This window comes from Elephas maximus, chromosome 19 (assembly GCF_024166365.1).
Source record: "Elephas maximus indicus isolate mEleMax1 chromosome 19, mEleMax1 primary haplotype, whole genome shotgun sequence".
Classification (NCBI taxonomy): domain Eukaryota; kingdom Metazoa; phylum Chordata; class Mammalia; order Proboscidea; family Elephantidae; genus Elephas; species Elephas maximus.
In genome coordinates, this window is record NC_064837.1 from 79,954,956 (window position 1) to 79,981,768 (window position 26,813).

General features: G+C 39.2%; 1 protein-coding gene across 3 annotated transcripts in view; it reads left to right on the forward strand.

Annotated features, from left to right (window-relative positions):
- Window positions 1–26,813, forward strand: part of RB1CC1 (RB1 inducible coiled-coil 1) — a 136,583-nt gene that overhangs the window by 92,762 nt on the left and 17,008 nt on the right. For all 3 annotated transcript variants that reach the window (XM_049860439.1, XM_049860440.1, XM_049860441.1), the window contains 8 exons: window positions 1,564–1,748; window positions 1,994–2,180; window positions 2,260–2,341; window positions 3,276–3,337; window positions 4,469–4,572; window positions 4,998–5,124; window positions 5,211–7,108; window positions 25,387–25,540. In XM_049860439.1, coding sequence (XP_049716396.1) covers window positions 1,564–1,748; window positions 1,994–2,180; window positions 2,260–2,341; window positions 3,276–3,337; window positions 4,469–4,572; window positions 4,998–5,124; window positions 5,211–7,108; window positions 25,387–25,540 — 2,799 coding nt within the window. The remainder of the gene's footprint in view (window positions 1–1,563; window positions 1,749–1,993; window positions 2,181–2,259; window positions 2,342–3,275; window positions 3,338–4,468; window positions 4,573–4,997; window positions 5,125–5,210; window positions 7,109–25,386; window positions 25,541–26,813) is intronic.

Consider the following 26,813-nt stretch of genomic DNA (forward strand, 5'->3'; position numbering starts at 1 on the left):
CCTCTATTGTCATCCTTGTCAGAGCAGTCAGTGGTGGTAGCCAGGCACCATCTGGTTGTACTGGACTCAGTCTAGGGGAGCCTGTGGTAGGTGTGGTCCATTAGTCCTTAGGACTAATCTTTCCCTTGTGTCTTCAGTTTTCTTCATTCTTCCTTACTCCCAAAGGAGTGAGACCAGTGAAGTATCCTAGATGGCCACTCACAGGCTTTTAAGACCCCAAACGCTACTCACCGAAGTAGAGTGTATAACATTCTGTTATGCCAGTTGAGCTCGATGTTCCCTGAGACCGTGGGCCCCACAGCCCTCAGCCCACCAGTTCAGTGCCTCAGGGAGTTCGGGTGTATCTGTGGAGCTACCATGGCCCTGCCTTGTACAAGCTCTGTTGGCTTCCCCAGTATTTTGTACTATCTTACCCTTCACCAAAGTTACCACTTACCTATTGTCTATTAAGTGGAAAAATACTTATTCTAATTCTTACCTTGCAGCCACTCTATGGGAGAAAAATGTGGCAGTCTGCTTCTGTAAAGATTTACAGCATTGGAAACCCTATGGGGCAGTTCTGCCCTGTCCTGCAGGGTGGCTAGGAGTTGGAATGGACTCATGGCTGTGGGTTAGGTTTTGGTTTATTCTGATTCTTCAGACTAGGTCATTACAAGCAAAACATTAACAAATCTCCTGTGTTACCTTAGTACACATACCTGGCTACACATAAGAATCACTTGGGAAGCTTAAAAGAAAAGTACAGATAGTTACTGAAGCCGACCCTGAGTTTCTTATTTCTTCAGAGATAGGGCCTGGGCCTGGCTGATCTTTTGCTTCCCCAGGAAATTCTAATATGCAGCCAGGGCTAAGAAACATCAATGCATAAAAATGATGCCCCATATATATATATAAACCAAACCCAGTGCTGTCGAGTCGATTCTGACTCATAGCAACCCTATAGGACAGGGTAGAATTGCCCCATAGGGTTTCCAAGGAGCACCTGGTGGATTCGAACTGCCAACCCTTTGGTTAGCAGCCATAGCACTTAACCACTACGCCCCCAGGGTTTCCTATAGATATATAGAGAGAGAGCTTTATTTTAATAACATGTAACCTGGATGTCCAGGGGAAGGAGGATGCTTACATGGTTTTATAACACATTTATCTTATGGACAGTTGTGGAGTCATTACAAAGTTAATTTTGATTGATGTGCCATGACCTCCGTAAATCTTCGTTGGGGGAGAAAAGGATACAAGAATACAGCTCACCAATATTGAAGAAAAAGAGAAAACAGAATGAAATCTGCTAATAGGTGAACAGTTATCTCTGGAGATGGGATATGGTAGATGACTTATATAATGCACTTTTTATACTTAACAGCAAAAAAAATTCTGTTTAAAAGGAACGGAATGTATTTATCTCATAAAAAAATAAATACTCATAGAAAAAATAGGAAAATTTAAAATACCTGCATTTAAAAGAACATGGAACAGTTCATGTTTAACATGAAAATTTTCTTAAATGAATGTTTGTATCTGTCATGAAACACTGTTAATATCCTTTAAAATATTTCCTCTCAGGGATTTTTAGCTAATCAGATGAGAGCAGAAAACTTGAAGGATGCATCTGTATTGCCTGATTTGTGCCTGAGTCATGCAAATCAGTTGATGATTATGTTGCAAAACCATAGAAAACTATTGGATATTAAACAGAAGTGTACCACTGCCAAACAAGAACTAGCAAATAACCTGCATGTCAGATTGAAGTAAGTGATTCTGCTGTAACTCATTTAGGACTTCTAGAGTTGAAGTTTGTTTGTTTCTCCCAAGTGATTGGGAAAATTTCCCTCCTCCCTGTATTGAAATAGTTGTGATTGAGTTAGAGTTTGTATGTCTCAATTTACCTATTATTTTTGTGACTGCAATTGTAGTATCTGTTCCTTAGCTTAAGCAGTAAGGATTCTTTTTAGCAAACTTGAGGCTATTGAAAATAATGGATTTCATTCTGTAGGTGGTGTTGCTTTGTAATGCTACATGCTGATCAAGATGGAGAGAAATTGCAAGCTTTGCTTCGCCTTGTAATAGAGCTATTAGAAAGAGTCAAGATTGTTGAAGCTCTTAGTACAGTTCCTCAGATGTACTGCTTAGCTGTTGTTGAGGTTGTTAGAAGAAAAATGTTCATAAAACACTACAGGGAGGTAAGCAGGCCAAATTCAGTTTTAACTATGTATGAACATTAATTGGTATATGTTATTAACATAAGCTTCTCTCTTCTAGTGGGCTGGTGCTTTAGTCAAAGATGGAAAGCAATTATATGAAGCTGAAAAATCAAAAAGGGAATTCTTTGGGAAATTATTCAGTAAGTGCTCTTCATTAATAACTTAGATATCATTACATTTAAATACTGTTTTTATTTCATAAATGTGAATATAGTATTTTGAAAGCTAAAACTATGTCAGTCGTGCTGTATAGAAAGGCCTAATATTTTTGTGTATGAAACTATTATAGCAGTATTCATTTAGGGATTTCCATTTGTAAGGTATCCGATAAACTGAAATTTAAATATTAAAACTTGAGTATGGAAATTATTATAGTAGGTGTTGATTTAGGAATTTTCGTTTCTCAGTTGTCTAAGAAAATGTTATGAAATTTAGAATAATAACTACACTAAAAGTTAATCCTGTGTGGTACCTTGTACCTCAGTTAGAGTCCCTTTGTTTTTGAATAATACTGCCTTTGAACATAAAATATATTTCTAAAAATTAAGGATAGTGTTTTGAAGAGTTAATAAATTAAGACTTCGTAAAGCTTCAAAGCAGAGATATGTATATATATATGATTCTCTTTGCCCCCCGCCCCATGCACCCCCGATTTTAGCTTTGTTGTTGTTAGGTGCCGTTGTTAGGTGCCGTCAAGTCAGTCCTGACTCAACGGCCACCCTGGGTAGTGACCCTGTGTACAACAGAACGAAACACTGCCGAGTCCCGCGCCATCCTCACAGTCATCATTTTATGCTTAAGCCCATTGTTGCAGCCACTGTGTCAGTCCATCTTGTAGAGGGCCTTGAGAGTTTTCCTCTATTTGCTGACCTCTTTTTAGCTTTAGTGCATAGCTATTAATTACCATAAAAATCCTAGAGAAGCATTCCTTTTAAAGCCTATAGAGCTGAATCTTTTGCTATATTTTAAATATACAACATCATCAAATTTTAACTTAGCTCTTTTAAAAAACCAGAGGTAATTTTTTGCTTTAAGAAGTTCTGATATAACCATATTATTAATTTCTTTACACAGGGAAGTCTTTCTTAAGAAATCGTCTGTTTAGGGGACTGGACTCCTGGCCCTCTTCCTTTTGTGTATGTATTTATTTTCTAATTTTTCTAACCTTGATTAACTGTTTTTAATTTTTTTTTTTTTCTCTCAGAAATGTAGGTATTTATTAAGGGCTTATAGGCTTTTTTTAAATCAACATAAATGTTTTAGATTGTAAAAGGCAGTTGGCATGAGGTTTTAAGATACTTGTAATTTTGAGTCTTGGTAACAGAGGAGACCTCATGCTGTATTCTTTGGATTGGTAGGAATGGCTCTTTTGTTGTTGTTCTTTCCTCCTTTCTTTCATATTTTGACAAATAAGAATAGGATGGCTCTTCACTTAGTGCTCATTGGAATTAAACCATGAAAAATTAGCTTGTTATGTTTCTGAACCTGTCTTACATGAGGGCCATGATCTGAAAAGAAGCCATGTGACAGGCAGGGGTTCCCACACTCCTTTGTCCAGAAACATTTTTGTTTTTTTTTTTTTAAATGAAAGAGCATCTTGACATCTTTTAAGTCTGTCTGAGTAATAAGTAAAATAATTGAAGTTATTTAAAAAGGTGCAATTTTTGACTGTATTATAAAGGAAGGGATGGCAGGATTTACCCGTTAACATTTTTAAAAGAACCTGAAATTGACTGTGAGTTTATATTTTGGAAAATACAGAATGAGAATGCTAAAGGAAAAGGCAAGAAAAAAAGTGGAATATAGAAAAAGAATATTTTTGCCGTGTATAGCAACAAGCCATGCTGACAGGTGATAGGAGCAGATTTAGGGCTAGATGGATCCTCCTGATCATGCTGTATAGATCAAGGTAAAATGAGTCTACGAACTGGTGAAACACGTGGCTTCTTCAGTGTTGATGGGAATGCTAGAATTCCCATAAAAATATACGGAAAACAGAGGAGAGGAGGAAAAATAAAATGGGTTGATTACCAACAGCCAATGTTTCAGTTATTAAAGACTCAAGAATTTAACTATACCATATCTTTACTGAAGAGTACTGAGCTATGTCATTCTTTCTTAAATGTGATTAGATCATTTGAAGCATTTTTGTTTTATATATTTTTAATATATGTAAATTCAGTTTGTTTTATTGAATTTGATTATACTAAAAGTCTACTTATAAATTTGTCCATTATATTTGTTGATAAATTATTTTATTTGTATAGACTCAAAAGCCACGAAAGTTTGACTGTGAACTTCCAGATATTTCATTAAAAGATTTACAGTTTCTGCAATCATTTTGTCCTTCAGAAGTTCAGCCATTCCTCAGGTAAATGTCTTTAGTATCAGTTATCATCCTAAAATGTTGTCATTATTTTGGAACTGTGGTAAGTAGCACCAGTACTCTTAAGAGGGCCAGGACAGCAACATTTGTTACCTTTTTTTTAAAATGACTAATTTCAGAAGTTTCTGGGGAACATAAAATTTAATCAGAAGAAGAAGATAAAGTAGAAGAAAATTACGCCTTATGTGTAGTCTTTTTTTTTTTTTTTTTGTAGTAGTTAGTTTGTATATTGTGCATATCGTGGGAGATTTATCAGTTAAACTGTTTATATCTCAGATTTAAAAGGGTGATAATCTCCAGTTTTTTTTTTTTTTTTTTTTTTTACATATGTTGAGATACTTGGTTTCTGTAAGTCGATTATCTGTTTTTTCGTTAAGAGATCAACATAACTGGATTGCATTCTGTTTCAGGGTTCCCTTACTTTGTGACTTCGAACCTCTACACCAGCATGTTCTTGCTCTACATAATTTGGTAAAAGCAGCACAAAGTTTGGATGAAATGTCACAGACCATTACAGATCTTCTGAGTGAACAAAAGGCAAATTCATTTATTTCAAGTGGTTCTTTTCATTAGTTTAAAAAGGTATTGCTGCAGCTCTCTAAGCCTTCCCCTCTGTTTTCCAGACCTCTGCAAGTCAGGCATCCCCACAGTCTGCTTCCTCACCAAGGACAGAAAGTGCGACAGGAATAGCACCTACTACCTCACCGAGCACGCCTCCTCCCCTCACTGTTCAGGGCCCCTTCTGCCCTGCAGTGTGTCCTTTAGAAGAATTATCTCCGGACAGCATTGACGCACACACGTTTGATTTTGAAACTATCCCCCATCCAAACACAGAGCAAACTCTTGACCAAGGTTCCTTAGACTTGGATTCATTAGCGGAAAGTCCTGAATCAGACTTTATGTCTGCTGTGAATGAGTTTGTAATCGAAGAAAATTCATCATCTCCTAATCCTGTAAGTGACCCACAGAGCCCGGAAATGATGGTGGAGTCACTTTATTCCTCAGTTATCAATGCGATCGATAGTAGGCGCATGCAGGATACAAACGTGTGTGGTAAAGAGGATTCAGGAGGTCACGCTTCCAACGTCCAGTTAGAAAAATGCAGGGTTGTTGCCCAAGACTCTCACTTCAGTATACAAACCATCAAGGAAGACCTTTGCCACTTCAGAGCATTCGTTCAAAAAGAGCAGTGTGACTTCTCAAATTCTCTAAGAGGTACAGCAGTAGAAATAAGAAACATTATTGAAAAAGTAAAGTGTTCTCTGGAAGTAACACTACAAGAAAAGCATCAAAGAGAACTACAGACTTTAAAAAATGAATATGAAGCTAAACTTGATGCACTGATAAAGGAGAGTGAAGAAAATGAAAACAAAATTAAAAAATTGAAAGGAGACCTAGTATGTCTTGAGGAGGTTTTGCAAAATAAAGATAATGAATTTGCTTTGGTTAAGCATGAAAAAGAAGCCGTCATCTGCCTGCAGAATGAAAAGGATCAGAAACTTTTAGAGATGGAAAATATAATGCATACGCAAAGTTGTGAAATTAAAGAACTGAAGGAGTCCCGAGAAATAGCGCTAGGAGATTTAAAAAAGCTCCATGTTGAAAATGATGAGAAGATGCAGTTGTTGAGAGCAGAACTTCAGTATTTAGAGCAAAGTCATCTTAAGGAATTAGAGGACACTCTGCAAGTCAGGCATACACAGGAGTTTGAGAAAGTTATGACAGAGCACAGAGTTTCTTTGGAGAAATTAAAAGAGGAAAATCAACACAGAATTGATCAGATACAAGAGTCTCATGCAACAATTGTCCAAGAAAAAGAACAACAGCTACAGGAATTAAAACTCAAGGTTTCTGATTTGTCTGACATGAGATGCAAGCTAGAGGTTGAACTTGCATTGAAGGAAGCTGAAACTGATGAGATTAAACTTTTGCTGGAAGAAAGCAAAGCCCAACAGAAGGAGACCTTAAAATCTCTCCTTGAACAAGAGACAGAAGGTTTGAGAACAGAGATAAGTAAGTTAAACCAGAAGATTCAGGATAATAATGATAATCATCAGGTAGGCTTAGCAGAGCTAAGAACTTTAATGACAATTGAAAAAGATCAGTGTATTTCAGAGCTAATTAGTAGACACGAAGAGGAATCAAATAAGCTTAAAGCTGAGTTGAATGAAGTAACATCTTTGCATCACCAAGCATTTGAAGTAGAAAAAAAACTGAAAGATCAAATAGTTGAACTACAAAATAAAGTGGAGTCAGAATTGAGTACTCTTGAAAAACAAAATGATAAAAAAATGATTCAGCAAGAAGAAAGATATGAAGCTATTATCCATAAACTTGAAAAAGACAAAGAAAAATTGATCGTGAGCCAGGACCACGACAGAGAACAGTTAATTCAGAAGCTTAATTCTGAAAAAGAAGAAGCCATTAAGGCTGCTCTCAATGAATTTAAACTGGGGAGAGATGCTGCTGAGAAAGAGTTACTAGAAAAAGTTCAGTATCTTGAGACTCAGTTAGCAAAAAGGTAAGAAATAAGTTTATAGATTTAATCATTTACCTGACGTAAATGTAGCAGTTTTGGGATACTTTCATGAAGGAAAACTTAATTTTTAAGTAGTATTTTGCCAACATTTAAAAAATAAGAGGCTATATGAATTAAGTAGTGGCTTTTTAAAACGTATTAATACTATGGATTTTGAGAGAAATACTTTTTTGCAATGGTTTTTAGAAGTTTCTGTTTTTTAATTCATAAATCTCTGCTTTGTCTTGCTTTATTTGCAGTTCTTTTTCCCTAAGTTATGGTTGTAAAAATTATTTAACTTGTGTTTCTTTAAATTAGTGTGTATATGTTAAAATTAGTGTGTATATGTTAAAACCTACAGTTTTCCTCTGAGCAGTGGTTTATCAAGAACTGCATTATAGGTTGGGGTTTTCATCGTTGTTAGTTTCTTGATATTGTTGCGATTTCACTTATTTCCTCTATGGTTAAAATGATGACAATCTTAAATTCCAGATTTGGTAGATTTTTATTATTACCTGATGTTATTGCAGTTTGATCAGAGAGAATGGTCTTTGGTATTTCTGTTTTTAAAAATTTATTGAGGGGTTTTGTGGTCTAATAAACAGTTTTTAGAACATAATCATTATATCAATAGTTCTGTCGTTAACTTTTCCAAGAGAATATAGGCATATTAACCCATATTTTAGCCTGTTTCTTGCTTTATCTGTCTCTTGTGATTGATTCCCTGCTATGTAAATTCATAAATTCGTGAACAGTTGTCTCTCCTGTTAAAAACAAACTTTTTACCTATTCTGGGTGAATTAGAGGGTTTAATATACATGTGTAGTGACAGAGCTGAGGAGCAAAGATCAAGGCCAGGAGAGCTCTAAGTGAAATATCAGGAAAACAGAGGTTGAAGCACAGGCCAAAGCTGATGGTTATCAGAGGCTCCCTGGGAGGGAAGCTGCTGCAGTCCTCAGGGATCTCGCAGTAGCTCCGGTGATCTGGCACAGCCTGCGGCAGTAAGATGGATAACGTTCAGCTACGTGCCGGGCACCTGCTGTGGAACTGCATCTGGCCACAGCCACCTCTGGAAAATGAGCCGGGGGTTCTTTTCCACCTTCCAGACCTGATGCATGTTCTTTCCGTTGGCGGACTTGAACCTGGAACTCTCCAGGGGATTCTGGGAAATGTCGATCTCAGCGTTGCAATGCAGATGAGAAGATGGGTGAGGGCAATGCCAGGTGACAACAGACGACCCAGCCCTGCACACCCCCTTTCCAGCCAGCGTTCCTGTATATATCTCCTTTATCCATATTTAACTTCTAAGTAAAGACACAGTATCTCTCATATCACTCTGTCTTCAAAGGGCAAGACTCCAACTTCTGTCACATGAGCTACTGTAGAGTGAACATTCTGGTGTTCATTCCTCTTTCTGTTCAGTCATATCACTCTTTGATACTCTGTAGGTTAAATGCTAAATAAAGGATTAACTACCGTTATCATACCTAATATTACATACCAGAGGAAGCGAAAGGGATAAAGAATTGATTAATATGGACCGGCGTAATCACTAGAGTCTATTTCTGTACCTGGCCTTATAACTCTAGCAGGTATTCAGAGCTTCATGCTATCACCCATTCCGTCTTTGGCGGTAGCTGGTGTGCCTCAGCTGGTTCTACTTCCTTACCCAGTAGGCATGACTCAAACCCTCGTTTCTTGAGAGACTGCCATTAAGGATCCTTCTTGTATGCAGTTGCTGTAGATTTTCTGTAACTGAAAATCCCCTGGATCCAGTTACGTTCTTCTGTGCCCTCGTTAAATAGGAGCACCCTATTTAGTTGATGAGTAGGTTCAGCCTCCTCATCCTGTACAGCAGCCTCCTCCTTTGCCTGTTGGTTCAAGTAGCATGATTAGCCTTAGGGAGCCAAGTGGTGGTTTCATCTTCCGGTTCAGTGGTACCTTTGTTGTGCTTCCTGGTAAGATAATTATTTTGGGGGCAACTAGATCAGCTTTCTAATTTAATGTAGCCCGTAGTTGTAGAGACAGGAAATGATTTTTGCTAATCATTCATTGTGGTACTAGTAACTCTGTGTCCTTTGATTCTCACACCTATGTATTTTAACTGTGAGAGAATTAGTGCCATAGTGTCTCTGGTTCAGAGCATATACTACATTTTTTAGGACATTATCCCAGCCATGTGAGGTGCAACCCATATGTCACTATAAGTGAAGTGAGTCTTCAGTATATTGGTTCACAGTTGTATCAAGCCAGCTCCTTTGCAAATTGGCCTATTTGGTAAAACCAGTGACTTCCATGGGCATGAGTGCTATATTTCTTTGACTGTAAAATGAATTCCCTTTGTCAGAAGTAATTCTAGTGAGGTACAGTAGTGATAAGACTTATTTTGTAAGTTCGGGAATACTGGTTTTGGCAGAAATATTGTGAGCATGGAAAGTGAATCCATGGGGGAAATCACTTCTTCTAAAGACAGATTGCTGTCCCTTTTGTGATCGAAGTTCAGTGTAATCAACTGGCTGCTAAGTGGCTGGCCTGCTCCCTAGGAAACACTACAGTATGGGGTGCTCAGTGTTAGCTAAGCAGTCAACAGTGGTGGTAGCCACATCAGCGTGATGTGTGGAAATCCATGTTGCCGTGCCCATGCCCACGCATAATGTCACTTCCAGCCTCCATGAACACTTTGTTCATGGGCCTATTGAACAGGAACTGATGTGCTGGGATAAAGCGATTGATATCTTCAGAATAATTCACCTTGTTTGTGTGATTATTGAGATGATCCTGTGTGGTAGGACATAAATATCTCTATACTTTGTGCCCATTTCAAGAAGTTCATCTAGGTTCCCTTTTCACAGCTAGTTTTCAATCTAGTATTTCCAAGCCAAGCCATTCAGTCAAGCCCTTATCTAGTCTCCATGAGTCAATGTCTATCTGTAGCCCTGGCCATTTCTCTGTTTCTTCAACTTCAACTGTACTGCTTGACTTATCGCCACTGTGATTCCCCTTCACTGCTGTTCTTCAGGGCTACCCTGTCACCTGGGCTTTAATGCTTCAGTTGTACATTTGAATAGTGCTAGCATATTGTGCAGAGTTATCGGTAAATTGTAGCTGTGGATGGAGAGAAAGGAGGTAATGTAGCAGGATAGGTACCATGGGGATCTGAACTCATTGTACCTTCCCAGTGCCTTTAGGACTTGTCTGACCTCAATTGCATATAGACAGTTCCACCTGATGATGAGTGCTGCTGGGCACACCCGATTTCCTGATGGATGGGTCAGACGATACGCACTGTGTGAGAGGCAGCTTAGGTTGCATGGAAACTAGCGAGCCTGTGGTCACGCTTTCACTTTCTGCGAGGACCCAGTAGCAAACCATAAGCTCTTTTGCAAGAGGAAGGTGGTTACGTGCTCCAAAATCCTAAGGATCTCAATGTTGATTCTCCCATCGCACCTGCCAAAGGCTGCATACTACATCCGTTTTCTGCTGCAGACACTGCAGGTACTGTCACGTCTCCTGGGAAGTATGGCCAACGTGGCAGAGCAGTTGGCACATGAGGTCTGAGTTGCAAGACAGGCTTTTTTTTTTTTTTTTTTTTAACACAAGAATAAGCAGCCTTTAAGTAACTGGGTCAGAGCAGCACACCTGCATGTGCTTAAAGAAGACATCTCACGTGTCTTGGGCCACTGCTGGCACACCGCGGAATTTTTTTGTGGCTTTATTGCTCACCCTTTATCATGCATTTTGCTCAGGCATTTGCTACTTAGTGTTTATTAGGTCTAAGCTATAGGGTCGCTATCAGTTGGAATTGGTTTGACAGCATCGCCTTTGGTTTGGTTTTAAGCAAGATGTTTCCATAAATTCCTAAGGAATAGCAAGAAGACCAGCACCCGTGCCAACTAGATTTTAAAAAGACTGGAGGACTGAGATAAGACAGTGAAGGTGCATAGCTGCCCCTGTATGTAAACACGAACTGCTCCTGGTGGTCTATACCAGGGGGCTAGCGAACTGTGGGAATCCAGCCCATCACCTGTTTTTGTAAACAAAGCATTACTGGAGCCCAGCGATGCCTGTTCATTTACATTTTGTCTGTGGCCTCTTTTGGTAGAGTCGAGTAATTGCAGAAGAGGCTGTCTGGCTTACCAACCCCAAAATTTTTACTGTCTGTCCCTTTACAAAAAAAGGTAGCCGATCCCTGGTCAATACTAATAGGAATAGAGGGAAAAATCCACCTGCAGCAATAGCTTCATGCCAGGTAGCAGGGGCCTCGTTGATTCGCTCAGAGGTGATACTTGAAACAGCAGCTGTAATTGGAGCCGTCACCTGACTAATTTTGTATGATAATTGGTTGTTAGTCTCCACAATGATACGTCTCTGGACAGGACATTTATCCAAGTTGAAAGGAAATGTAATAGAAATCTCTTCCCCTGTGCTTTTATGTTTTTTAAAGTAATATTGTGTTTTCTGTGAAGGTTTACAGAGCAGTTTAGGTTTCCATTCAACAGTTTCTATACAAGTTGTTCAGTGACATTGGTTACATTCTTCACAGCATGTGAATATTCTCATTGTTTTTGTTCTAGTTGTTCCATTTCCATTAATCTAGATTCCCTGCCTCCATACATCCTCATCTTTAAGTAATTGTTGACGTTTTGGTCTCATATAGGTTAATTTTTTTAAGGAACACAGTACTTACAGGTGATACTCATTTTTTGAGGAGCAGAGTACTTACAGGTGATACTCATTATTTTTTGAGCCAATTTCTTATCTGCAAAGGTTCGTTTCTGTTCAAGGTTTGAAGGGTATTGCAGAACAATAGTCTTGGGGAGTCTTACGGTCTCAACCAGTCCAGTACGTCAGTTGGTTTTATATCTTTTTTTTTTAAGAAATTTGAGGATCTTTTCCACGTTTTTCTCCCATTCTATTAGGGCCCATCTTTTGTGGGCCTGATTAGAACGGTCAGTAGTGGTAGCTGGGCACCATCTAGTTCTTCTCTCCCTTACGTCTTTTGAAAGGAGAGACAGTTCTCGGGATTTTACTTGGCCCAGTGTGCCATAATAGTCCTCACTCCATGAGTAAAGGAGCCACTGTAGGAATTGTGCCAGTTGCTTTTTATGTCTAGTCCACTCTGGATTTGAAGAAATATCTCTTATGTGTGCAGTGAGGGACCCACTGAGTGCGTCTGTCTGCCTGCCAGTAATCTCCTCTTGGTGGAACACTGTGGGTTTAGGGTCCATTTAGGGCCGTTGTCTATTAGTCAGTGGAAAATGGCCACAGATCCTTTTGATGAAGGATAGAAAACAGACTTAACAATATAAATTTTTGGTAATGTAGTAATAATCTCTTTAGAGAGATTATTGATTTGTAAACTGGATAGGTCTGGGAATTGGGTAAGGGGTTGTGATTCTCTTGATTTAAGTCAGATTTAGAGTTTTTTCCCTTGTTCTATTTTAATAAAGCTCTAATTTGTCCCGTTCAATTATAACACTAAGGACAACCACCACCAAAGATTCTTCTGGGTCACACTTGTCCTGGTCCTGCTGCCTATTATGGGACCTCATCACCTCTGATGGTTAAGTGCCAGTTATTGGCCTCTGCCACTCCAGAACCCTGTCCTTTCCATTTGTTCATAGAATTTCAGGGGTCTCATCTCCCTCTGCCATCCCTGTCCTGCATAGCACCTCTGCAGAGCCCTTTAAGGCTGTATTTGTCAGAGCCTTTGTGAAGGGACTTCTCTTTGGACCCTCTTAGGATACACATAATAAATCTCTTCTAGTATATTTCTTCTTTAAGAGACTCTTCTTTAATACTAAATCAAAATTCAGTAAGGAGTAGTTTCTTGAAGGTTAGTTTCCCTGTAGCATGTGAAACTATCACTGAACTTTTCATACTCTGTTACATTAAAATCCACTGATCTGTCCTGCAGTTTTACCCAGTAATGTTCATAATGTCATGAATTGGTTATTTGGAAAAATCTTATTCATTGAGTTACACATATTTTCCAAACATTAGCACATGTTATTGACAATATAAAAAAAATTAGGTTTGTAAATATCACCACCAATCTTAGATCTTAAGTATTTGGAAGGTATCAAACTTGTAGTAGTTGATAAACATTTTCTAAAATTCTAAATTTCTTTAGAGACTCATAGTTTATCATTGGTAACAAATTGTCAGTTTTCATTGAAGTATGCAGACTCACTTCAGTTTTGAGAAAATGTTTGCCACATGTCCAAGTCTGAATAACCGTAGATTGCCAAATTTTTTTCAGGTAAAAACCATACACCCTGAAAACCAGTAACTACATCAGCACACAACTCAAACAGTTGTAAAGTGCTTTTCCATGAGACAGCTGTGCTACTTCAGTGAGCAGGGGAAGTGTTTATGTGTATTTCCCTTTTGATCGCACAGAATGTTAAACAGATACGTACTCAGGGATCAAAATTTAATAAAAATAATTTGTACTACTTCATCAAGGACATTCAAAAATAAACCACCTGTATAAAAACAAGCTGAGTATCTTACAGTGAAGAATACAATAATTAGAAGTACAGCTTGGTGCTACTGTCTTAATTCACGTTCGGTTGCCAGCAGTTTTACCATTAGGTCAAATGTCTACTAGGTGAAAAAGACAAATACCTTAATAGTTGTAATCTCACCAAACCCCAAAAGTGCCCTGGGCACCCCCAGGGTTCTGCGGGTCACACATTGTGAATCATTGGTTTAGAAAATGGTAGGTAAACTTTCTGTTAAGTGTCAGATATTAAGCTTTTTTTTTTCCAACCATTTTTTTTAAATTGTATTTTAGATGAAGGTTTACAGAACAAATTAGCTTCTCATTAAACAGTTAGTACGCATATAGTTTTATGACATTGGTTAACAGCCCCAAGGCATGTCAACGTTCTCCCTTCTCAAACTTGGGTTCCCTATTACCAGCTTTCCTGTCCCCTCCTACCCTCTAGTCTTTGCCCCTGGCGTGGTGTGTCCCTTTAGTCTCATTTTGTTTTATGGGCCTATCTAATCTCCAGATGAAGGGTAAACCTCAGGAGTGACTTCATTATTGAGTTAAAAGGGCATCTGGGGGCCATACTCTCAGGGTTTCTCCAGTCTCTGTGAGTCTAGTAAGTGTGGTCTTTTTTTGTGTTAGAATTTTGTTCTACATTTTTCTCCAGCTCTGTCAGGGACCCTCTGTTGTGATCCCTGTCAGAGTCAGTGGTGGTAGCCAGGCACCATCTGGTTGTACGGGACTCAGTCGGTTGGAGGTCATGGTAGTTGTGGTCCCTTAGTCCTTTGGACTAATCTTTTCCTCATGTCTTTAGTTTTCTTCATTCTCACTTGCTTCCAAAGGGGTTAAAAAAAAAAAAAATAGTGCTATCTAGTCGTTTCCAGTTAGACCAGTGGAATATCTTAGGTAGCTGCTCACAGGCTTTTAAGACCCCCAGGTGCTACTCACCAAAGTAGAATGCAGAACATTTTCTTTATAAACTATGTTATGCCAAGATGAGCTAGATGTTCCCCCAGACCATGGTCTCCACAGCCCTCAGGGAGTTTGGATGTGTGTATGGAACCGTGACCTTGCCTCGTACAAGTTGTGCTGGCTTCCCGTTCACCAAAGTTACCATTATCTATTGCCTATTTAGGGTTTTTCCATCCCCACCCCTCTCCTCTTTCAAAACCATTGAAGATTGTTTACTTTTGTATATAAAACTTTTCATGAGTTTCTATAATAGTGGTCTCGTACAATATTTGACCTTTTGTGATTGACTTTGCTCAGCATAATGCCCTCCAGATTCATCCATGTTGTGAGGTGCTTCCCAGATTCATCTTTGTTCTTTATCGTTGCATGGTACTCCATTGTGTGTACATACCACAGTTTATCCATTCATCTTTTGATAGGCATCTAGGTTGTTTCCATCTTTTTGCTATTGTCAGCAGTGCTGCAATGAACATGGGTGTGCATATGTCTATTCATGTGACTGCTCTTATTTCTCAAGGATATGTTCCTAGGAGTGAGATTGCTGGATCATATGGTATTTCTATTTCTGTCTTTCAAAGAAAGCATCATATTGTTTTCCAGAATGGTTGTATCATTTCACATTCCCACTGGCAGTGCATAAGAGTTCCAACCTCCCTGCAGCCTCTCCAACATTTGTTACTTCCTGTGTTTTTTTAATTCCCCCCAGTAATGCTGGGGTAAGATGGTATCTCCTTGTGGTTTTGATTTGCATTTCTCTAATGGCTCCTGATCCTGATCACTTGCCTCATGTTTCTGTTGGCCACTTGAATGTCTTGTTTGGTGAAGTGTCTCTTCATTTCCTTTGCCCATGTATTTTTATTTTTTATTTTTATTGGGCTTAAAGTGAAACTTTATAGCTCAAGTTAGTTTCTCATATGAAAATTTATACACACATCGTTATATGACCCCAGTTGCTATCCGTATAATGTGACAATACACTCCTCCTTTCTTCCCCGGATTTCCCTTGTCCATTCAAGTAACTGCTATCCCTCTCTGCCTTATCCTCTCGCCTCCAGACAGGAGCTGCCCATTTAGCCATGTGTATCCACTTGAACTAAGGCGTACACTCTTCAAGAGTATCGTTTTATGTCTTATAGTCAGTCCAGCCTAATCTTTGCCGGAAGAGTTGGCGTCAGGCATGGTTTTAGTTCTGGGTTAATGGAGAGTCCAGAGGCCATGTCTTCTGGGAATCCTCCAGTCTTAGACCATTAAGTCTGGTCTTTTTACTAGAATTTGAGTTCTGCACCCCAGTTTTCTTCTGCTCTGTCGGGGACTCTCTGTTGTGTTCCCTGTCAGTATGGTTATTGGTGGTAGCCAGGCACCATCTAGTTCTTCTGGTCTCAGGCTGATGGAGTCTCTGGTCTGTGTGGCCCTTTGGTTTCTTGGGCTCATATTTACCTTGTATCTTCGGTGGTCTTCATTCTCCTTTGTTCCAGGTGGGTTGGGACCAATTGATGCATCTTAGATGGCCGCTTGCTAGCTTTTAAGATCCCAGATGCCACTCACCAAGGTGGCATGCAAAACAGTTTCTTAATAAACTTTGTTATGGCATTTGACGTAGATGTCTCCTGAAACCATAGTCCTCAGACCCCCACCCCTGGTACACTGTCCCTCGAAATGTTTGGTTGTGTTCAGGAAGCTTCTTAGCTTTTGGTTTAGTGCATTGGAGCTGACTTCCCCTGTATTGTGTATTCTCCTTCTTTCACCTGAAATAATTCTTGTCTTTTTACTATCTAGTTAGTGAATTCCCCTCTCCCTTCCGCCCCGCCATCAAAGAATGTTTTCTTCTGTGTTTAGACCTTTTCTTGAGTTCTTACAATAGCAGTGTCGTACAATATTTGTCCTTTGGGGACTGACTAAGCTCACTCAGCATAATGCCTTCCCGATTCACCCATATTATGAGATGTTTCATGGATTCGTTGTTGTTCTTTATCATTGCATAGTATTCCATTCTGTGAATATACCATAATTTCTTTATCCATTCATCTGTTGATGGGCACCTAGGTTGTTTCCATGTTTTTGCTATTGCGATCGGTGCTGTAGTGAACATGAGTGAGCATATATCTGTTCATGTGACGGCTTTTATTTCTTTAAGATATATTTCAAGGAGTGGGATTGCTGGATCATATGGTACTTCTATTTCTGGCTTTTTTTGTTTTGTTTTTATTTATTTTTATTGAACTTTAGATGAAGGTTTACAAAACAAATTAGTTTCTCATCAGTTAGCACACACATTATTGTATGACATTGGTTAACTACCCCAGGGCATGTCAACACTATCCCTTCTCAACCCTGGGTTCCCTGTTACCAGCTTTCCTGTTCCCTCCTGCCTTCCAGTCTCTGCCCCAGGTCTGGTGTGCCCCTTCAGTCTTGTTTTGTTCCATGCGCCTGTTCAATCTTTGGCTGAACCTCAGGAGTGACCTTATTACTGAGCTGAAAGGGTATCTGGGAACCACATTCTCAGGGTTTCTCCAGTCTCTGTCAGGCCAGCAAGTCTGGTCTTTTCTTTTTGAGTTAGAATTTTGGTCTACATTCTTCACCAGCTCTGTGTGGGACCCTCTGTTTTGCTCCCTGTCAGAGCAGCCAGTGGTGTTAGCCGGGCACCTCCTCTTGTACTGAACTCAGTCTGGTGGAGGCCATTGTAGATGTGGCCCGTTAGTCCTTTGGGTTAATCTTTCCCTTGTATCTTTAGTTTTCTTCATTCTTCCTTGCTCCTGAAGGGGTGAGAACAGTGGAGTATCCTAGATGGCTGCTCACAGGCTTTTAAGATCCCAGATGCTACTTAGCAAAGTAGAATGCAGGGCATTTTCTATATAAACTGTGTTATGCCAATTGAGCTAGATGTTCCCTGAGACTATGGTCCCCACAGCTTTCAGCCCAGCGTTTCAGCCCCTCACGGAGCTTGGATGTGTCTATGGAGCTACCATGACCTTGCCTTGTGCAAGTTGTGCTAGCGTCCCCAATATTATGTACTGTCTTACCATTCACTGAAGTTACCATTATCTATTGTCTGTTTAGTGTTTTTCCATCCCCACCCCTCCCTTCCCTCGTAACCATCAAAGATTGTTTCTTTTCGTGTGAAAACCTTTTCAGTACAGTAGTGGTCTCGTACCATATTTGTCATTTTGTGATTGACTTATTTCACTTAGCATAATGCCCTCCAGATTCATCCACGTTATGAGTTGCTTCCCAGATTTATCATTGTTCTTTAGCATTTTGTAATACTCCATTTTGTGTATGTACCAGAGTTTGTTTATCCATTCATCTGTTGATGGGCATCTAGGCTGTTTCCATCTTATTCCTGTTGTGGACAATGCTTTAATGAAGATGGCTGTGCATATGTCTATTCGTGTGATGACTCTTATTTCTCTAGGGTATATTCCAAGGAGTGGGATTGCTGGGTCGTATGATAGTTTTATTTCTAGCTTTTTAAGGAAGCGCCAAATCAGTTTCCAAAGTGGTTGTATCATTTTACATTCCCACGAGCAGTGCATAAGTGTTCCAGTCTCTCCGCAACCTCTCCAACATTTATTCTTTTGTGTTTTTTGGATTAATGCTAGCCTTGTTACGGTGAGATGGTATCTCATTATAGTTTTGATTTGCATTTCTCTAATGGTTAATGACCATGAGCATTTCCTCTTGTATCTGTTAGCTGCCTGAATGTCCTCTTTGGTGAAGTGTCTGTTCATATCCTTTGCCCATTTTTTAATAGGATTATTTGTCTTCTTGTGGTTGAAGTTTGGCAGTATCTTGTAGATTTTAGAGATTAGACCCTGATCGAATATGTCAGAGCCAAAAATTTTTTTCTAGTCTGTAGGTTGTCTTTTTACTTGTTTGGTGATGTCTTTGGATGACCGTAAGTATTTAATTTTTAGGAGCTCCCAGTTATCCAGTTTCTCTTCTGGTATTTGTGCATTTTTAGTTAAATTTTGTATTCTGTTTATGCCATGTATTAGGGCTCCTAGTGATGTCCCTGTTTTTTCTTCCATGACCTTGCTTTATCGTATTAGATTTTATATTTAGGTCTGATCCATTTTGAGTTAGTTTTTGTGCATGGTGTGAGTTACGGGTCTCGTTTCATTTTTTTGCGGATGGATATCCAGTTATGCCAGCACCATTTGTTAAAGAGACTGCCTTTTCCCCATTTAACAGACATTGGGCCTTTGTCAAATATGAGCTGCTCATAGGTGGATGAATTTATGTCTGGATTCTCAGTCCTCTTCCATTGGTCTATGTACATATTGTACCAGCACCAGGCTGTTTTCACTACTGTGGTGGTATAATAGGTTCTAAAATCATGTAGCGTGAGGCCACCCACTTTGTTGTTCTTCTTCAATAATGCTTTACATATCCAGGGCCCCTTCCCTTTCTGTATGAAGTTGGTGAGTTGTTTCTCCATCTCATGTCATTGGAATTTGGGTCGAATTGCATTGAATCTGTAGATCACTTTGAGTAGAATTGACATTTTCACAATGTTGCGTCTTCCTGTCCATGACAATGGTAAGCTTTTCCACTTACACAGGTCTCTTGGTTTCTTGTAGTAGTGTCTTGTAGTTTTTTTTTTTGTATAGGTCTTTTACGTCTCTGGTAAGATTTATTCCTAAGTATTTTATCTTCTTGGGGCTACTCTAAATGGTATTGGTTTGGAGATTTTCTTTTCGAAGTTTTCTTTGTGGGTGTAGAGGAATCAACTAATTTTTGTATGTTTATCTTGTATCCTGATACTTTGCTGAAATCTGCTTTTAGTTCCAGTAGTTTTCTTGTGAATTCTTTATAGAGTTTTCTGTGTATAAGATCGTATCATCTGCAAATAGGGATGGTGTATCTTATTCCTTACCAATTTGGATACCCTTCATTTCTTTTTCTAGCCTAATTGCTCTGCCTAGGACCTCCAGTACACTGTTGAATAAGAGTGATCATGAAGGACAACCTTGTCTGGTTCTCATTCTCAAGTGGAATGCTTTCAGGTGTCTCTCCATTTAGGATGACATTGGCTGTTGGTTTTGTATAAATGCCCTTTATTATGTTGAGGGATTTCCCTTCTATTCCTGTTCTGCTGAGAATTTTTATCATGAATGTGTATTGGACTTTGTCAGATGTCTTTTATGCATCAGTTGATAAGATCATGTGATTTTTGTCTTTTATGTATGTGAAAGATTACATTGATTGGTTTTTTAGGGTTGAACCATCCCTGCATACCTGGAGTGAATTTCACTTTGTCATGGTGGGTTTTTTTTTTTTTTTTTTAATATGTTGTTGAATTCTCTTGGCTAGAATTTTGTTGAGGATTTTTGCAACTGTGTTCATGAGGATATTGGTGTGTAATTTTTTTTTTTTTGTGGTGTGTCTTAGTCATCTAGTGCCACTGTAACAAATACTGCAAGTAGATGGCTTTAACAGAGAGAAGTTTATTCCGTCATAGGCCAGTAGGCTAGAAATCCGAATTCAGGGCACTGACTCCAGGGGAAGGCTTTCTCTCTGTCGGCTATGGTGGAAGGTCCTTGTCATTGGTCTTTCCTTGGTCTGGGAGCATCTCAGCACAGGAACCTCAGGTCCAAGGGATGCTCCCTACCCCTCGCTCTGCTTTCTTGATGGTATGAGGTACCCCTGTCTCTCTGCTTTCTTCTCTCTTTTATGTCTCCAAATGCCTTGGCTTAAGTCACTACCTAATCTTGTAGACCTCATCAGTGTAACTGACGCTAATCCATCTCATTACATTAGAGCGATGGGATTTACAACACAAATGGAAATCACGTAAAATGGTGGAAAGTCACACAATATTGGGAGTCATGGCCCAGCTAAGTAGACAGATATTTTGGGGGAACCCAATTCAATCTATGGCATGGTGTCGTTACTGGGTTTTGGCATCAGAGTTATGCTGACTTCATAGAATGAGTTTTGGAGTATTCCATCCTTTTCTATGATCTGAAATACCTTTAGTAGTAGCGACTCTTCTCTGAAAGTGGTAGATTTCTCCAGTGAAGCTGTCAGGGCCAGGGCTTTTTTGTTGTTGTTGTTGGGAGTTTAATTACCTTTTCAATCTCTTCTTTTGTTACGGTTCATTTAGTTGTTCTACCTCTGTTTGTATTAGTTTAGGTAGGTAGTGCGTTTCTAGAAATTTGCCCATTTCCTCTAGGTTTTTCAAATTTGTTGGAGTGCAATTTTTCATAGTATTCTGTTATGATTCTTTTTATTTCAGTAGGGTCTGTTGTTACATTGCCCATCACATTTCTTATTCAGGTTATTGGCTTCCTTTCTTGTTTTTCCATTGTCAGTTTGGCCAGTGGTCTATCAAGTCTGTTGATCTTTTCAAAGAGCCAGCATTTGGCCTTGTTAACTCTTTCTCAGTTGTTTTTTCTGTTCTCTATTTCATTTAATTCTGCTCTAATTTTTATTATTTGCTTTCTTCTGGTGCCTGAGGGCTTCTCGTGGTGCTCTCCTTCTGCTTGTTTGAGTTGTAGGGTTCTGTCACTGTGTCTCATTATTGGTGCATTTAGTCCATTTACATTCAGCGGAATTACTGATAGGGTATGAGTTTAATGCATTTTTTTTTTTTGTAGTGTTGAACAGTTTCTTTGTTCCACTTAATTTTCTGTGCTGAGTTGTTTTTGTATATGTATTTTCTTTTCATTGTTAATTTTGTATTTGCTGAGTCTTTATGTTTTTCTTGTTTTTTATTTTGATGTGTGGGATTGTTAGTTTCCTTTGTGGTTACCTTAATATTTACCCCTATTTTTCTAAGTTTAAACCGATCTTTCATTTCCTGATATTGCCGTGACTTCCTTTCCATATGAAAGATCTATGACTACGTTATTTATTCCCTCTTTCTTGTTTTAATGTCATCTTTTACATAATGATGTCTGTTTCCCTATCCTGAGTGTTTTAGCTTTGATTTATTTTTGCGATTTCCCTATCTACATTGACAACTGGTTGCTCAGTCCTGTGTTCTAGTCTTGGGTTGTTATCTGATATTATTGATTTTCTAACTGGAGGACTCCCTTTGGTATTTCCTGTAATTTTGGTTTCATTTTTGCACATTCCCTAAACTTCTGTTTATCTGGAAATGCCCTGATTTCACCGTCATATTTGGTAGACAATTTTGCTGGACATATAATTCTTGGCTGGCAATTTTTTTCCTTCAAGGCTTTATATATGTTATCTCATTGCCTTCTTGCCTGCATTGTTTCGGCTGAGTAGTCAGAGCCTAGTCTTATTGACTCTCCCTTGGTAGATGACTTTTGGGTTATCCCTACGTGCTCTTAAAATTCTCTCTTTGGTTTTGGCAAGTTTGATTATCATTGACCTTCTTTTGGTGTCTATCTTGTATGGGGTTCAGTGAGCTTCTCAAATAGCTATCTTCTCATCTTTTGCAATATCAGGGAAATTTTTTGCCAACAAATCTTCAACAATTCTCTGTCATCCACTCCTCTTCTGGTACTCCAATTTGCTCATAGGTTATTCCTCTTGATAGAGTCCCACATAATTCTTAGTGTTTCTTCATTTTTTTTTAAATTCTTTTATCTGACTTTTTCTCAGATAAGTTGTTGTCACTAATTCTGCCTTCCTTGCCTAAATTCTGCTCTGACTACTCCATCTTCCTGGCCATATCTCTCCTTTGCTCCGTTTTTAGTTGGTTTATTTATCTTTTTGTTGTAGAGGAGTTGGGTTTTCCTGTAGATTTTAGAGATTAGTGGCAAAGTCTTTTGATGAGCAGAAGCGTTTAATTTTTAAAGATCCCAGTTATCTAGCTTATTTTCTGGAGTTTGTGTGTCGTTGTTGTGGTTTGTATCCTGTTAATGCCATGTATTAGGGCCTCTAATATTGATTCTATTTTTTTGTCTGTGATCTTTATAGTTTTTGGCTTTATATTTAGGTCTCTGAACCATTTTGAATTAGTTTTTTGTATGATGTGAGGTATGGGTTCTGTTTTTTTGCTGATGGACATCTGGGTTTGCCAGCACCATTATTTAAAAGCCTGTCTTTTCCCCGTTTGATGGACTTTGGGCCCTTGTCTAAGATCAGGTGACTGTAGGTGGATAGATTTATATCTGGGTCCTTAATTCTGTTCCATTGGTTAGTGTGTGTGTTGTATCAGTACCAGGCTGTTCTGACTACTGTAGCTGTATAGTAGGTTCTGAGGTCAGGTAGCACGAGTTCTCCTACTTTATTCTTCTTCTTCAGTAGTGCTTTACTTATCTGGGGCCTGTTTCCCTTTCCATATAGAGTTAATGTTAAGTTTTTCCGTCTCTTTAAAGAATGTTGTTGGTATTTGGATCAGTACTGCATTGTATTTGTAAATCACTTTGGAAGCCCTGATGGAGCAGTGGTTAAGTGCTTAGCTGCTAAAAGAAAGGTCAGTGGTTTGAACCTAGCAGCCGCTCAAGGGAGACAGATGTGGCGGTCTGCTTCCATAAAGATTGTTGTTTGGCACTGTAGAGTCGGTTCCAACTCATAGCAACCATACTACAACAGAGGAAATTCTTCTTGGTCCTGCATCATCCTTATAATCATTGGCATGTTTGAGCCCATTGTTGCAGCCGCACTGTCAGTCCATCTCGTTGAAGGTCTTCCTCTGTTTCACTGACCTCTACTTTACGAAGCATTATGTCTTTCTCCAGGGCTTGGTCCCTGCTGATAGCATGTCCAAAGTTCGTAAAGATTACAGCCTGTTGGGCAGTTCTGCTCTGCCTATAGGGTCGCTATGAGTCAGAATTGACTCCACTGCAATGGATTATGCCTGGTTTTATCCTAAGGACTTGATTATTAGTAACCTTCCAGTTCATTGGTAATAGTTTGATCTATGCAGCCTGTCAGTTTTCCAGCAAAGCCATAATTTTTAACTTCCATATCGCCCTCCACTCTAGCCCCAAAGGATAAACTTTAAAAACAAATTCTTCCTTTATACCTTGCAGTTTATTTTCTTATAGAATAGGGTTTCCCCAGACCAGCTCTTCTGGAAACTAAGCAAGATGTCTAAGATTTATACTCAGAGGTGTGTGTCTTCCCCAGGCATGCAAGGAGGAAAAGAAAACCAAACTTCATTTTCAGTGTTTGACCCTTTAAAACGACCCCTAAGAGAAGAAACAGACAACTTCATTTGAATTGGTAGATTTTATCAGTAAATTTGTAAACATTAATAAAGAATCATAATTATTAACAAGTCCTAGTATGATTATCAATTAACATGGTATCAGTGTGTTATGGATGGCGAAAATGGTTAAGTGCTCTGCTACTAACCAAAAGGTTCCAGTCCCCCCACATGTACCTCAGAAGAAAGGCCTGGTGATCTGTTTCCAAAAGATGAAAATCATGCTGTTTGAGTCATCTAGTGCTGCCATAACAGAAGTACCACAAGTGGATGGCTTCAACAAGAAGGAGAAATTTAGTTTCTCACAGTCTAGTAGGTTACAAGTCCAAATTCAGGGCGTCAGCTCCAAGGGAAGGGTTTCTCTCTCTGTTGGCTCTGGAGGAAAGTCCTTGTCCTCAGTCTTCCCCTGGCCGAGGGGCTTCTCAGGCACGGGGACCCAGTGTCCAAAGGACACGCTCTGCCCCTGGTGCCGCTTTCTTGGTGGTGTGAGGTCCCCAAGTCTCTGCTTCCCTTTCCTTTTATCTCTTGAGAGGGAAAAGGTGGTGCAGGCCACACTCCAGGGAATCTCCCTTTACACTGGATCAGGGAGGTGGCCTGAGGAAGGGTGGTGTTACAATCCCACCCTAATCCTCTCAACATAAAATTACAATCGCAAAATGGAGGACAACCACACAATACTGGGAATCATGGGCTAACCAAGTTGATACACACATTTTTGGGGGGACATAATTTAATCCATGACATATACGGAGTGCAGTTCTGCTTGTACACAAACGGGGTCGCCATGAGTCAAAATTGACAGCAACTGAATTTTTTAGCTATCATTTTGCACTTCTGTAGACTAGGAAATATTATATAAAGAATAAATAAAGCAAATATTTTAAATATCCACATTGATGGTAAGGTGTATCCTGATTCCAAAAACATTAAAATATGGTTTAAAATCAAATAGCTGTACATTTAAGCAGTCATTTTACTTAGTAACCAAAATAGTTTGGAAACTTACACTGCCTGTTTGCTGTGCTTTAGCATATTTTAATGTCTTTGATGAGACTAGGTTAAAAGTAGGTAAGATTAATAGAGTATTGATACCAAAAGTTAAAAAATCAGTAAGGTACTTCTCTTCTTTCCCTGTCTTCTTCTCTCAGGCTTTGTCAGCCACTCCTAAGGTGTTGGCAGGTTTTGAGGGAAATTAATGTGAATTCAGGAGTGAGTAGTAAAGTTCAGCTTTAGCTTTGTAGTATTATTCATTAGCTAACAAAAGAAATCAAAACCTTTAAACATACTTAACCTTCAATCATGTTTCATGTTTCCACTCTCAGTAGCTCTATGAGGATATATATATATGAGGAATTGCAAAACTGAAATTAGAATCTAGACTCTAGGGAGGAATATTGATTCTTATATGGAAAGCATTACCATTTGCTGATAGAAACAGATTACCCCAAATTTATCTGATGTAAATTACAAAGAGCATATAACCTGTATTAAACTTTTCCCTTGTACTTGTTTCCCTTTCCTTGGTAGATATAATGAGAGGGTTCACACAGAAATATCTTTAACACCAATTAACTACTATTACATTTAACTAGGCTAAATATCCTTTCTGATGTAAATTAAATATAACATCTACTATATTTGTGATTACTTCTTTGATTTTTAAACTTTTAATATTTAATTTTCAAGTCCTGCCAGAGAGGAGTCTTCAAGTTTAGTTGCTGAACTTCAAGAAAAGCTTCAGGAAGAAAAAGCCAAATTTCTAGAACAACTTGAAGAGCAAGAAAAAAGAAAGAATGAAGAAATGCAAAATGTTCGAACATCTTTGATTGCTGAACAACAGGTGTGTATTCCCCATATTTGAGGCTTAAGGAACATATTAATAAATTAACAAATATAACTTGTGTAGCTGAAGGTCCCTCTTAGATGTGGTTCTGGACAGCAGTTGAAGAGAGATTGGGAGCAATGTCACTGGATTTACATTTACTGTGAAGGTCGCTCATCGCAACATGGAGACAGATCAGGGGACTGTGGTGCGGGCGCTGTGGGCACGGTTGGATGACTGTTGGAATTCAGGCCAGGGATGATGTACGTTTCTAAAACTAGTATGAATGTTAAAATTGCTGTGTGTATTTAATATTATGTGGTATTTTTCCTTTTCCTCAAAAGTGATGATTAAGTTAGTGTCATTTTAGAATTGGAAAATTGAAAATTAGGGTACAGTAAGAAATAAGTCTAGTTCAGACTTCTGACATCTTTCTCCCACAGAGCAGGGTTCAAACAGCCATCCTTTTGGTTAGCAGCTGAGCGCTTAACCAGTGTGCCATCAGAGCTCCTAAAATGAAGAAAGGGGAGTAGAATAGGTTATTTCAGATTTTTCAATTCCAAAATTCTAGAATATACTGTAATGCCCAGGACATCTTATGACTAGACTCCACCTTAAATGTCTTATTTATTTTCTTTATTGTGTTCTAAGTTAAAGTTTATAATTCAAGTCAGCCTCTCATACAAAAACTTATACACACCTTGTCGTGTAACCCTAGCTGCTCACTCCTCCTCTCCACCCTGTGTTCCCTGTGTCCATTCAACCAGCTCCTGTCCCCTTCTGCGTTCTCACCTCCACTCCAGACAGGAGCTGCCTGCGTAGTCTCATGTGTTTATTTGAGCCAAGAAGCTCACTCCTCAGCAGTGTCATTTTCTGTCTTATAGTCCAGTCCAATCCCTGCCTGAAGAGTTGGCTTTGGGAATGGTTCCAGTCTTGGGCTAACAGAGGGTCTGGGGGCCATGACCTCTGGGGTCCCTCCAGTCTCAATCAGACGATTAAGTCTGGTCTCCTTACGAGAAATTTGAGGTCTGCATCCCACTGTTCTCCTGCTCCATCAGGGATTCTCTATTGTGTTCCCTGTCAGGGCAGTCATCGGTGATAGCTGGGCACCAACTAGTTCTTCCGGTCTCAAGCTGATATAGTCTCTGGTTTATGTGGTCCTATTGGTCTCTTGGGCTCATATTTACCTTGTCTCTTGGGTGTTCATTCTCCTTTGCTCCAGGTGGGTTAAGACCAATTGGTGCATCGTAGATGGCCGCTTGCTAGTGTTTAAGACCCCAGACGCCACTTT